At 42.8% G+C, this 12,264-nt stretch overlaps 1 protein-coding gene across 1 annotated transcript in view; it reads left to right on the forward strand.

Annotated features, from left to right (window-relative positions):
- Positions 1–1,802, forward strand: part of ITGAV (integrin subunit alpha V) — a 372,076-nt gene extending 370,274 nt beyond the window's left edge. Inside the window, exon 30 of the mRNA XM_086955459.1 lies at positions 606–1,802. Coding sequence (XP_086811585.1) covers positions 606–701 — 96 coding nt within the window. The 3' untranslated portion in view covers positions 702–1,802. The remainder of the gene's footprint in view (positions 1–605) is intronic.
- The last annotated feature ends 10,462 nt before the right edge of the window (positions 1,803–12,264 follow it).

The following is a 12,264-nucleotide window of genomic DNA, read 5'->3' on the forward strand; positions in this document are numbered from 1 at the left end:
TTTCCCACTCTCTGCCTCCTGATCATGAAAATTACATATTCCCATAAGCCAGTACCCTTCAGATTTACGCTTTCAATGTTCAGCCCGAAGCACATACCAGTGATCACTTCAAAAAGTAGCAATTTGCATGAAGTAAAAATTCCAGAGGTTATTGATATTAAGTATTTTGATGTGCACAAAGGTATTAGGTTCCAATCATATCGCTTCTCTTTTTATCTCCCTTTTACCTGCTTTAGTTTTTCTTTATACTCCTATATTCTTAATGTATCTTTATATTTTCTAGGCTAGTCTTTCATTTGCAAAATATAGTAGCGCATTTCATTGTACCGTGATAATATTTTTACAGTCCTTTTGTTCTTAGATTTGTTCTTGCCTTTTTTTGGTCCGCCAGGACTGTTATGTTCATTTTATTATGTCAAAAAAATACAAACACTGTTGAATAAATAAGGAAATCTCTGGACATTCATTGTGTGTAAATGCCTGGAAACAGGTTAATTAATATCTTGGCTGTTATGCTACTGTTTTACCAAATTTTTATTTGCCACATACTGAAAACAGAAACACTAGAACTTTTCTACATGATAAATGTTACTTTCTTATTTTAGTTTGGCTTCTTCAAACGTGTGAGACCACCACAGGAAGAACAGGAAAGGGAGCAGCTTCAGCCCCATGAAAATGGTGAAGGAACAACAGATGCTTGAAGAACATTTAAGAGTCTACTAATAACACTGCCTTCCTTCGTTTGGAACTATTTCATTTTTTTAATATGAGCGGTTGACTCTTATGAACAGCACTATTGATTGGTACTACGGGATAACTATTCCAACATTTTCTGATCAATCGATCGTATTTTTTTATAGAACAGTTGTTTTTTTAACTGATGTATCTATGCTGATATGGTGTATAGCACAAAAGATCTTATGCAATTTAGTTTATAATGAATTTGTTTTACGAAAAGATGTTGATGCTAATCGAGGTTTCACCCTATAAAACTATAGCCATTAACTTGGCAAACTGTGTTAAAGACAGTAAGTGATATTACTATTGGGATTCTGAGCCACAAGCAATGTGCTGTTTTTCAGGATAGGATTATTTTTTTGTTGATAAACACTGCTGCACCCTTCCTTTTGTACTCTTAGTAAATTCTGTGGCTATTTTTGATCTGTGGATTATTTTTTATTTTGCAATTGTTTTGTTTTGTATTGTATGAATTCCAGTAGTAAATGACTGTTTGCATCTTTCATTCCCTAACTTTAGATCCATCAACTGAAACGTTTATTATTTGCGGGACTGGTTTAATTGTGGAAGTATGTTTCATAAACATTTAAAAACATCACCAAAAAACTTTCCTTACAGGCTGAGAAAAAAATGACAATCCGAATATGCCTCTGCAAAAACCACTATCTAATATTAATTAACATTATGGCTTTATTAAAAAATGTTTTAATGAAATCTGATGCACTTTTATCTCACTTTCCATTCTCCGTTCTTAGCGTGTGCTTTGGCTATTAATGTGAGGGTAGGTGAACATGCCTGCTGTTCTATAATTGATGCTGGACACCATTTTTAAAAGGATAAACCAGTTTGTTTGCGCTCCCAACCTATGGCATATATACTTGTGATATGTGCTCATGGCGACGACAACTACTGTATTGATATTGGACCTTATAAATCGCTGTAGGTTTTTAGCCCATTGTTTTGTTGTGGTGTTTTGCATAACACTACCTACATTATTTAAGCAACAAGTGCAATGAGCTATTGTGATGGTTTAACATGAACTATAAAATTTTATTGACTGAAAATCTTTTTGTCTATTTGTCCCCTTTTCTACACAAGTATGACTTGTCGAAAACAGAAATTAATGTTTTATTTTAGGAGACAATCATTGAACAGTTAACATCAATCTACTTGCATTTGACATTTACTATATGCTGTGCAGAGTCACAATGCACTTCCTATCTCCAATGTTGTTTACCAAGCCTCCTTCTCTGATCACTTATGTTAATGTTGCTGGCTAATTTTGGACTGAGGTTAATGAGCAAGAGTAATTTAGTACCACACACGTTTTTCCTCTAAATTACTCTGAAAGGAATTCTACCAGTCCTCATCTTACCATATAATTCTTCATGTACAACACCATTTGTATCTTCAAGACTTAACAGCTTTTTATATAGGACTTAACAGGTATCTGTGTGCCGTTTTCAGTAAGTATTGAATGCAACGGATCGACAGCTCTTGAGGCTCTAGAGATGGCAAGTCGAACTTTTCTTCACTCGCTGCCTGTCACAAAACACATACATTTGAAAGTCATATATATCATCCATCCCAGCTGCCATGCTCAAAGTCCTCATTCCACAAAATTCTAGTACTTGTAAGCTACCAGGACTCTGAAGTCCTGAATGGAAAACGACTTCTCTGCTCCGATGCAGGGTAGAGAGTTGTTGCTGCACAATGCTGAATGTAGTAGCTTTCAAGGTGAGAGATGACTAAACACCTCCTCTTTGGAATACACTAAAAGGCCTGGCACTTCTTTTAGCGCTTTGCTGTTAAGGGTCCTCCCCCAAAGGGTCTAATTTAATTTGTAAAAAAAAGTGTAGGCTAACTTTTACAGCAAATGGTGATTGAGAATAATTAAAATGTGCAACTGGGGCATTGGGCTTAACAATAGGAAACAAGCACTGGCAACGCCAATAGATCTGGCTTAAGCAAGCCGGTGCAAGGATTCTTTTTTTTATTTCAAGCATCTGCCACAAAAATAAAAAGTAAGGCCAAGTTCAGAATTCTTGGAAAAGATTCCTGAAAAATTTGGAAGTTTTGGCAAAATAAATGAAGAACGACAAACAAGAAGGTACTGGAGAAGGGAAAAGGCTCCTGATCACAAAACCCGTCGGGCGATCCCTTTGGAACACCTCACTACGCACTTGGAATGAGAATGTGGTAAGATAGGGGTCATGGGAAAAAACCTTTAAAGTTTTGTCCGAATTGCCACCACAAGTTTGTAGAACGCAATCCACATGAGGTCTTTAATCTCTGCCTGCCAAGGGAACATGGGGACTAGGACTGCGAGTCCTAAGCCGTATTTGCATCGATGATTCTCAAGGCCAGAAGAAAGCAAAGAGAAGAACATCATTCAGTAATGTACAGCGGCCAGAAGAAACAGGTTTTGCTGAAGGACTTGCGCCTCTCAAATAATGTTGATGAACAGGTCGTGGCTTTAGAGTCAGCACACGGAGGCTTGGACATCGAAATCCTCGAGGAGTACGCCAAGAAAAGACGCACTGTGTCAGTCAAAAAAAACAACACTTTATTTGATTAATTAAAGTCATAAAAGTACATACACACAAAAAAACACAAAACTAATAACATTTAGTATAGACATATGGGCGATACTAAATAAAATACAACAAAATCAGATCAGTAATCCATAAAAAATAGATAAAAACAATTTCATTAAAAATATAAAGATCAGCAATTCATATGACGCCAAGTATAAAAGATCTTTTCTTCCTGAGACACACAGCAGCAGCAAGAAAACTAGCAATACCAAACATGATCCAATGTTCATCTAATAATTGAAGATAGAGTAGTGCTGGTCTAGCCTGTATAAATCCTTTTCCATTCAGTAGTGGAACTATAAACTTCCTCTGAATATCGATAAAAAGGTCACAAAATAGCATAAAGTGCAAGGTGACCTGTGATGAGAAATTATCACACTTGCATGGGCCAGCGTCTTCTGGTTTACACCACCCTATGCTATCCCTCAATACAAAGTGAATCATATTCAATCGAAACCTAGTCAAGAGCCACCGATGGAAGTAGTTGGTCACAATTTTTAAATAGGGCTCAATTAATGGAGAGGTATTTATCAAGTAATGGGCCCTAACAGGAGGTTTTTGGAGCTCCTGTTCCTCCCGCTCCATCATCTTTAAATTAAGAAATTGGGTCTTAACCCACTTCACATCATCTTTTCTAATCCAATCCCGGTTATGATAAAGATCTGGCCGTCCCAACTTAGTGAGCATGGATTTTACATATAACAACCATTAAATGCTAGTGGCCTTATCCAGTAAAACACAATCCCGTAGGATTAGATGATTCAATGTTATGTCAGGGTTGAGCCAGGTCTTGAGCCAACAGACCAAAGGTGCTACTTTCAATAGGTCGGTCACATAACCCAGGCCCAATTCATGATGAATAGCAAAAGTTGGAGTTGATTGGGGGGCGGACAGGAGGGTGCGTAAAAACTATTTTCAGTCAGCTGCACCCCATCCACTTGTTTGTAACCCCAAATTGCAGCGCCATACGTAGCAATGGCCAGGCATTTTGCTCTAAAGATGGAAAGAATGGCTTCAAAAGGCCTAGCTCCCAGGCGCCGTGCAAACCCCATTAATGCTGAGGTGGATCTAACTACAGCATTTTTTTTAAATGTATATTGGGGGACCCATGAGCCTCTCTCATCAAAAAGTACATCCAAATAAGTGAAAGAGGGTACTCTGGACACCATCTCTCCATTACAAGGAAAGGATTTGGACTTTCTATGCCCCACAATCATAACATGAGACTTGGCAATATTCACTATTAAATTCAGAGAACACATAAAACCCCCAAAAGCATCCAAGAGCCTCTGGAGGCCCACGGCAGTTCGAGATAGTAAAACGGCGTCATCCGCATATAGGAGAACTGGAATGGGCAGTGTCCCTACACGCGGAGTATCCAAACTTGCCTGGGCAAATGTTTTATCTAAATCATTTATGTAAAGGGTAAAAAGCAGAGGGGCCAGGATAGAACCCTGTCACACACCTCTGCATGATTTAAAATGTCTTGTGCATTTGCTATCCTGAGTGACCTTGACTGCAGCCTATAGATCCCAATGTAGATCTGCCAAAAAATATACCAGACTTGGATCAATGCCCAAGGCAAGCAAAATGGATCACAGCTTCGATCTGTTAACCAGGTCGAAAGCTGAGGTGAGGTCCATAAATCCCATATCAGGGAATCCTCCTTGGCTACCGTATATTTGCTTAGATGTAAATTAAGGCATTGGTCCATAGTACTTCTCCCTTTTCTAAAACCATATTGCAGATTTGATAATACTCCGTTTTCATTAGCCCAATCGGTAACTTTAGCCAAAATCACTTTCCCTAAAGTCTTGACTACAGAATCAATCAGTGATATTGGTCTGTAGCAACCTGGGTCACCTCTATGGCCTTTTTTAAATATCGGAATAATTATAGACCTAGACCAAGATGCAGGAACCCCATAAGCCACTACAGCATTAAACACATTTACCAAAATCTTCGCCCACAGTTTAGGGTCACATTTATACAAATCTGAGGGAACACAATCTGGTCCAGGAGCTTTATTAGTGGAGGTCACTTTTATAGCTGTTTCAATGTCCTCCTCTAAAAAAAAGAAACCTGATGAATCTTCATATGTTCTCTCCAACAGCCTTCCCTTTGCCAGGTGGAATCGTGTTTTTTTGCCTCTATCCCGCTTGCTCAGTTTTTTTGTGGATCTCCTTTTCCCCGGGGTTTCCACAGAAGGCCCTATTGGTGCCACTCCGACCTCAACGATCGAAGCCATAGTTGTCAGATCGGTTGTTTCCCCTGAGTTCCTTTACGAATCGAGGCCTCATTCGCTATTGACAGTGTGGATAACAAAACTGTGGGTTCCTGGGGAACAGGTATTTTAAACACAGGGTCCGGCGGAGTTATACCCTCGACTTGGGCCTTACTTGTATCCAGATCCAATTCCTTTTTTCAGCATTCTCAATCTCCTTATTTAATGCCCCCACTGCTGATGTCAGATAATTAATTATGGAAGCTGATTTTCTGGGTATTTTGGCCTTTAAGCCCCCTTGGTCATTTGTACAAAGTTGTTTTCGCTTACCCATACTTCAATGTTGGGGGGTGGCCCGGCCCGGCCCGGCCTCCTCTGGTCTCCAATGGGCACAGACAGGCCCACCTTGGCCCGGGCTTTGCCTGTACACCGCCCACGCTGCGGAGTACCGGCAGCGCTTATGTGTGTTCCAGGAGGCGCAAGGATGACGTAGGTGCGCCGACCCGGTGCTGCTGGGAGATGAAGTTCTTGCAGAGCTCCAAGCACTGTGCCGTTCCCCTCGTGGCGGTGTAGCTGCCACAAAGTCCACTCCCCTCGCAGGGTAAGAATCTAGGAAACAAAGCCGTTCCCCTCACGGCTATTGAGAAGCGCGTCCACTGTGAAAGACTAAGCAAGTCGAAAAGAAGGTAACAAAAACCCCTCAGATTTCAAGGGTCTTAAAAAGAAGGTGCAAAAGGCAACATAGGCATAGAAGAAAATGATGACCGAGGGTCAGCCACAACTAAAAGAATCCCCTGGATCCGATACCAGGGATACCGACGAAGGAAAAGCATTGAAACCGATGAAGACCAGTTCTGGTCAAAGGTCCCGAAAGGTTAACACAAAACCTTCTGAGGCACAAAACCACTGCACCAAGAAAGAGGACATCCTGAAAAAAAATGTTGAAAGGGCCCTCGAGGTGGAAAAGAAGATGGTTAGGTCAGAAATGCCGGCATCCCTTCCATGGAAGGAGTTCGATGATACACTAAAGGAATTCAGAATTCCTACAAGACCTCCCATGACTTTGGATGACGAAGAGGAAGAAAATGTCCTCGAGGCACCTGCAACCCAGAACCTCACGCAGAGGAACCCGAAGAAGAACTAGACATTCCAGAAGAACACTGTGACAGATTCCATTATTGCCACCACAGCGAGGAGAAGAAGCATTTCTCACTCTTCCACAGGGCCACCCCCTGAAAGTGAAAGTTAAAGTTAAAGGCTGGATATGGTGGGGAGAAACAATTCCGTAAGTGGAAGCAACTGTTCGGCCCTTACACAAAGTCTAGCAAAGGTTCACCCGTCACAAAAGGAACAATTGCATGTTTGATTGTAGAGGCAATTCAAATATTCTACTCCTCAGCGGGAAAAACATTAAGCTCACACCCAAGAGCACAATCAACAAGAAAATTGAGTGCAACCCTAGCCTTTATGGCAAATGTTCCGATTGATACTGTGGGCCACATGTATCAATATTAGGAATAGTGATTACCTAATTGTGATTTTCTGTAACTCTCAATTAGCTAATCGCCATTCTTAATGTATGAAACTCCATGAGTTTCATTTAGCGATTCCTAGGGGGGGGTCACATATCGACTTACCTCATTCATATTAATGAGGTAGGTCGCAATTTTTTACCTATTAGGAATCGCTAAAATCACGGGGAAGGTGGCCTGCTGCGGTCAGCAGACCACCATGTCAGTGATTGCTTTTAAATAAAACACTTTTTGTTTTTTTAAATCAGCCTGTGTCCCTTAAAGGAAAAGGGGTTACATTAAAAGAAAAAAAAGAAAAGTTTTCTTTTAATTTTTTGAGAGCAGGCAGTGGTTTGTTGGACCCCTGCCTGATCTTAAAATTTTTTTTCACTACCAGTCTGAAAGGGCAAAGGGTCCCTTGGGGAACTCTTCCCATTTGCGAATGGGTTACCATCGGATTGAATCTGATGGTAAACTGCAAATGTTTTGCGACCTATATTTGGTTGCAAAACATTCATGCATAATGCTGCAATTCGGTATTAGGAAGGGATGCCTTAAACACACCCCTTCCTAATACCGACTCGCAAACCAATTGTACGATTCGGTAACAGGTTACTGAATCACAAAATAGAGGTTGGTACATTGGAAAATACTTTTTGCGTTCCCTAAACACGCCGATTCTGCAAATCTGCCAGTTTGCAAAGGCAAAATGGCTTCATACATGTGACCCTATATTTTCAGCCACTACCTGGTCCTCCTCACATAATTTAACTAAGCATTACTATGTGGACATACAAATGACAAAGGAAGCACAGGTGGGACAAGGAGGGGGAAACCGCTACATAATCTAATACACAGCATATGAATCCAGAAAAGGATTCATGCTGCAAAACATAATGGCTACTTACCAGTAGGAATAGTTTAACAGCTTTCTGGATTCACATGCGACCCACCTGCCTTCCCAGAGAGGAGGAAAGCAAACCGGTGAGAAGATCATCACGTAAAATATATACACTTAAATTAGGAAAAGTAAATAAATACCCTTAATCTCAACAAGAAGGGGGAATATGAATCTGAAGATAGCTACCATGCACAGGAACTTCTACGGTGCTGTCTGAAATCACACAAGGAAAGGACCTAGCACCAAATGATGGTTGATGACGACCACAAAAAAGAAAAAGGAAACAGACATTTCCAGACCCATCCACTACATGGCGAAATGATACACAACATGTGAATCCAGAAAACTCTTCAAGCTGCAAAACTACTACTGGTAAGTAACCATTTTGTTATTTGTTTTTCATTACTTTAAGCTGGCGAGACAGCTAAAGCTGTAGAAAGGCCAGACCTACAATCTAAATACAATCACCTAATAAAGAAAGTGGAAGCAAGAGAAGAAAGGGGAAGGCCTGGGCACAGATGCGAGACACCAATACCAATGGAAGGAAACTACAGTGTTTATATCTCCACTAAAATAATCTGCTGCAATGCCCTCGCAGTAAACTGGACTAGGTTTCTCAACACATCATCAACTTATTTTTCACCCTAACCTAAGCCAGACATGCCAAGAATTCTTACCATGAGATTCCTGTTTATGCCCATTGTCTCTTGACTTCTCGCTCAACAAAATAAATAGGCTTCGAGGTTTATAGCTTTTGTGCACCAATTTGAAGGCTCTCCCATTGTGCCTGATTTAACCTCTTGCATCTGGCATGTGTTCTTTATCATAGTATAATAGCTGTTAAGGATGGCTTTAATATGTTTCTTATTTAAATATCAGGCCTACATTTAATATAAAAATCGCTGGAGGATTCTAGAGAGCGAGACCAAGATAGTAGCTTATTTAGGGTTCTGAGGTTGACCGTGATAACATTGTAGCCCCATATTGAGGATGCAAGCACTTCCCCCTCATGTGTGCTTATCTTACTTTGTCACAGATGTCTTTTGCCATCAACCTATAGCCCACAACAGGAGGGGTCCATGTAGGAGTGTTATATGCAGGTAGAACTATGCAATTTGGAAGCTTAGGCACACATCCCAACAAATTCAAAGCATAAACGATTTTGCCTCTACTTGGCTGTCCCAGCCGAGTACTTATACAAACGTGAACAATTAAGACTAGCACAACAATTGCTATTTGCCATGCATTGTTGTTAAAATAAAACTTGATGCCTAAAGCAGAATGTGCTTTGCATGATCCATCCATCTCACTGGCATGTAGGGAAAATAAAATGTATAGAGTGGCGTGACCACAGCCATCTTCAACAATGGGGTCCAGGGAACACACATCATTGGTTGAGGGTTTCAACACTTAATACCACACTTAATGTATCCCCAGGGACGCTCTCTCTCTGTCCATTTACCACATGGAGCATCTCTTCCCCGCTCGCAGTGACCGTGACATCTCTCTCTCTCTCTCTCTCTCTCTCTCTCTCTCTCTCTCTCTCTCTCTCTCTCTCTCTCTCTCTCTCTCTCTCTCTCTCTCTCTCTCTCTCTCTCTCTCTCTCTCTCTCTCTCTCTATATATATATATAGATATATATATATATATATATATATATATATATATATATATATTCACTGAAAAAACCATAGGTTATAGACCATATATAGTTAGGAATTAGCATTTACAAAACCTTATTTTACTCACACAAAACCATTGAAACTCGCATATATAGTTAGTTGCTGTGAGAAGTTGGCCTGATATATAATGTTCACTATTCTAGTGAGCACTTTATATCAGTCCAAACAACCCTTATTGATGATTGGTTGTAAGTCAACCGTAGACCAGCTATCCTAGTAGCATGGACAAGAGCAGTCTTTAGGCTAAACTCTAGAGGGCGTGTTAAGCCAGCTTTTATACCATCACATATACCCCTTGAACACCAAGTGAAAGGACACCACACAAGTTGTTATGAAAATAAAAGTATATTTATTTAGAACACAACAGCCCTGGACTCTTTATGAGGGCAGGGCGCTAAGCACAATACAAAGCTCTTATGAAAATACTGAAAGTCGCACAATTTACACAAATGCCCGAGGGGCACGAAAAACCATATACTCTAAAAGTGGAATGCGAAATTACTAGCAGGTAAGTACTACTCTAATAGGCTTTAGGATCGCTAGGACTGGACTACTGAACCTTCAGATTACTAGCAGGAGGCCTAGGGAGATTGGGTGCAGAGTGTGCTCTCTCACGCGGGATGCGGGACAAAGTCTATGGATGCTAGATTTCGTAAAGTTAGTGTTATCGGACGAATCCGACTAGGTAGAGCTGAAACGAAAAAGGATCTGGACCTTTGGATAGTTAAGCTATGCTGGAGCACCGAAATGCTCAGGTTACCTAGTCCAGGGGCTGCGGCTGCATAGGTCTGGAAAGACGTCGGGAATCCTCGTTGCAGTCTATGGAGCCTGAAAGAAGAAGTTGCTGGCAGGCGACCAGTGAAGAGATTCGGAGGGATCCAAGCCTGGATCGATGATGGAGGATACCTGTAAGCAGAGGGGACCAAGTTCTGAATCACTAGCCAGTGATTAGATGGGCACCAGGATGGCACCGGATGGAGTCACCTCGACCAGGTGGGTGAGCGACGCTGGGCTCTGCAGTCTCACGGACCAGGAGGCGTTGTCGGTGACCAGGATGGAGGTGCGAGCTGTCCACGAAGGAATCTGCTGTCGACGTTGCTGGACCCAGGATTGGGGCAACAAGTCTTGGCAAATGCAAGCCCACGCGGTGGACTTAAAATGGCGTCTGGAGTGGACCAGGAGGGTCCGGGGTGCTCCTCGGTTGGAGGGGAGCAAGGGCCAGTCTGGAGCAACCAGACCAGCGGTGTTGTTGTCGAGGTGCGTCGTCAAGAGGGCCACCAGCCAGCGGGCAAGTAGCCGGACAACGCGGTGAGCAGCAAAGAGCAGAAGGGCCCCACGCAGATCTCGTGGACGCTGGGGGGCTGGACTTCGGTGCTGGAGGTGCTCAGGGTTAGGGCTTCTCGAACCCCAAAGCACTCACTCGAGGATCCCTCGGCGTTCGTGCTGGATAAGCGTCGTGCAGTTCTGAAGATGGCCGGTCCCTCGAGGTCTCGTCACACCCACGGATCTCAGCTGGGCTGATGATGTAGGTAGAGGTCAGAGGTGCCAGGGAAGCCGGGTCTCGTCGTGCTGGTCGGTCGGATTCCGGAGGAAGGACGTGCAGCAAACCGCAGTGTTCTTAGATGGTGCCTGCGGGTGCAGGGTGACTACTCCTTAGTCACAAGGGAGAAATCTTGAGAAGAAGTCTTGAGTTCCTTTCGTAGAAAGTAGTTTCAGGATTCAAAGATGATCTAATTTGGAAGGGGGCCCGCTCCTATCTTTATACTAAGAAAAGGGGCTGGCACGCAACTAGGTCCTGCCCATGGGTGGGACCAGGAAGGGGGGTGGTTACACCCCTCTCCCATGCCGGACTTTCCCCAGCTCAGGGGCTGGTGTGCCCCTGGAACTGGTTCTAGCCAGCCTATGCGTAGTGAGCACCGGGGTGCCACTTGCAGTCACCTTCCTCTAAAGCCCTGCCTACCCAGGATACACAAAACCCTGTCTGGGATGGTGCTAGCACCCCCCCTGACAGGAAACGCTTTGTCCAAGCCTCCCTCGCTGGAAGGACTCCCAGCAGCAGGAGGTCAGACTTGTGTCTGTGGTGGCAGCATCCATTTTGTGATGCTGAGGCTTGAGTTAACTTTAACCGGGGTTCACAGTTACATACATGTCGTGTCCCTCTAGAAGGGTGGAATGCTAACCCCGTCGCCAGAATTGGCGAGGGGTTAGTATTCCAATTCGTATGACCCCTTACTCGACATGTTTTGATAAAGCGATACCAGAGTTGGCATATAACCGCGAGGATTATAATGCACTTAAGAGTATATGGTATGCGTTATCATGGAACAGCTATTAGGACTTGGTTCCGCAAGCTGCAAACGGGCTCAGCTCATGCCAGAGCACCATCTCACATGATCCCAAGCACTCTGCCTTCAAGATTGTCAAGGCCTGCCATAGGAGTGACTGATAGGAATCTATGGGTCCATTTTAGGGTTAGATATAGGTATACTATATCTAAAGCAAAGGGTGATTACACCACCTTGCCCCAGCTGTCGTGCAGCCAGTTGTGTCAGATTTAGATGGCCAGCCCCAGGGGTGGCATAATACATGCTGCAGCCCTTGGTAGGCCCTGG

Source organism: Lissotriton vulgaris, chromosome 2_1 (assembly GCF_964263255.1).
Source record: "Lissotriton vulgaris chromosome 2_1, aLisVul1.2, whole genome shotgun sequence".
Taxonomy (NCBI): domain Eukaryota; kingdom Metazoa; phylum Chordata; class Amphibia; order Caudata; family Salamandridae; genus Lissotriton; species Lissotriton vulgaris.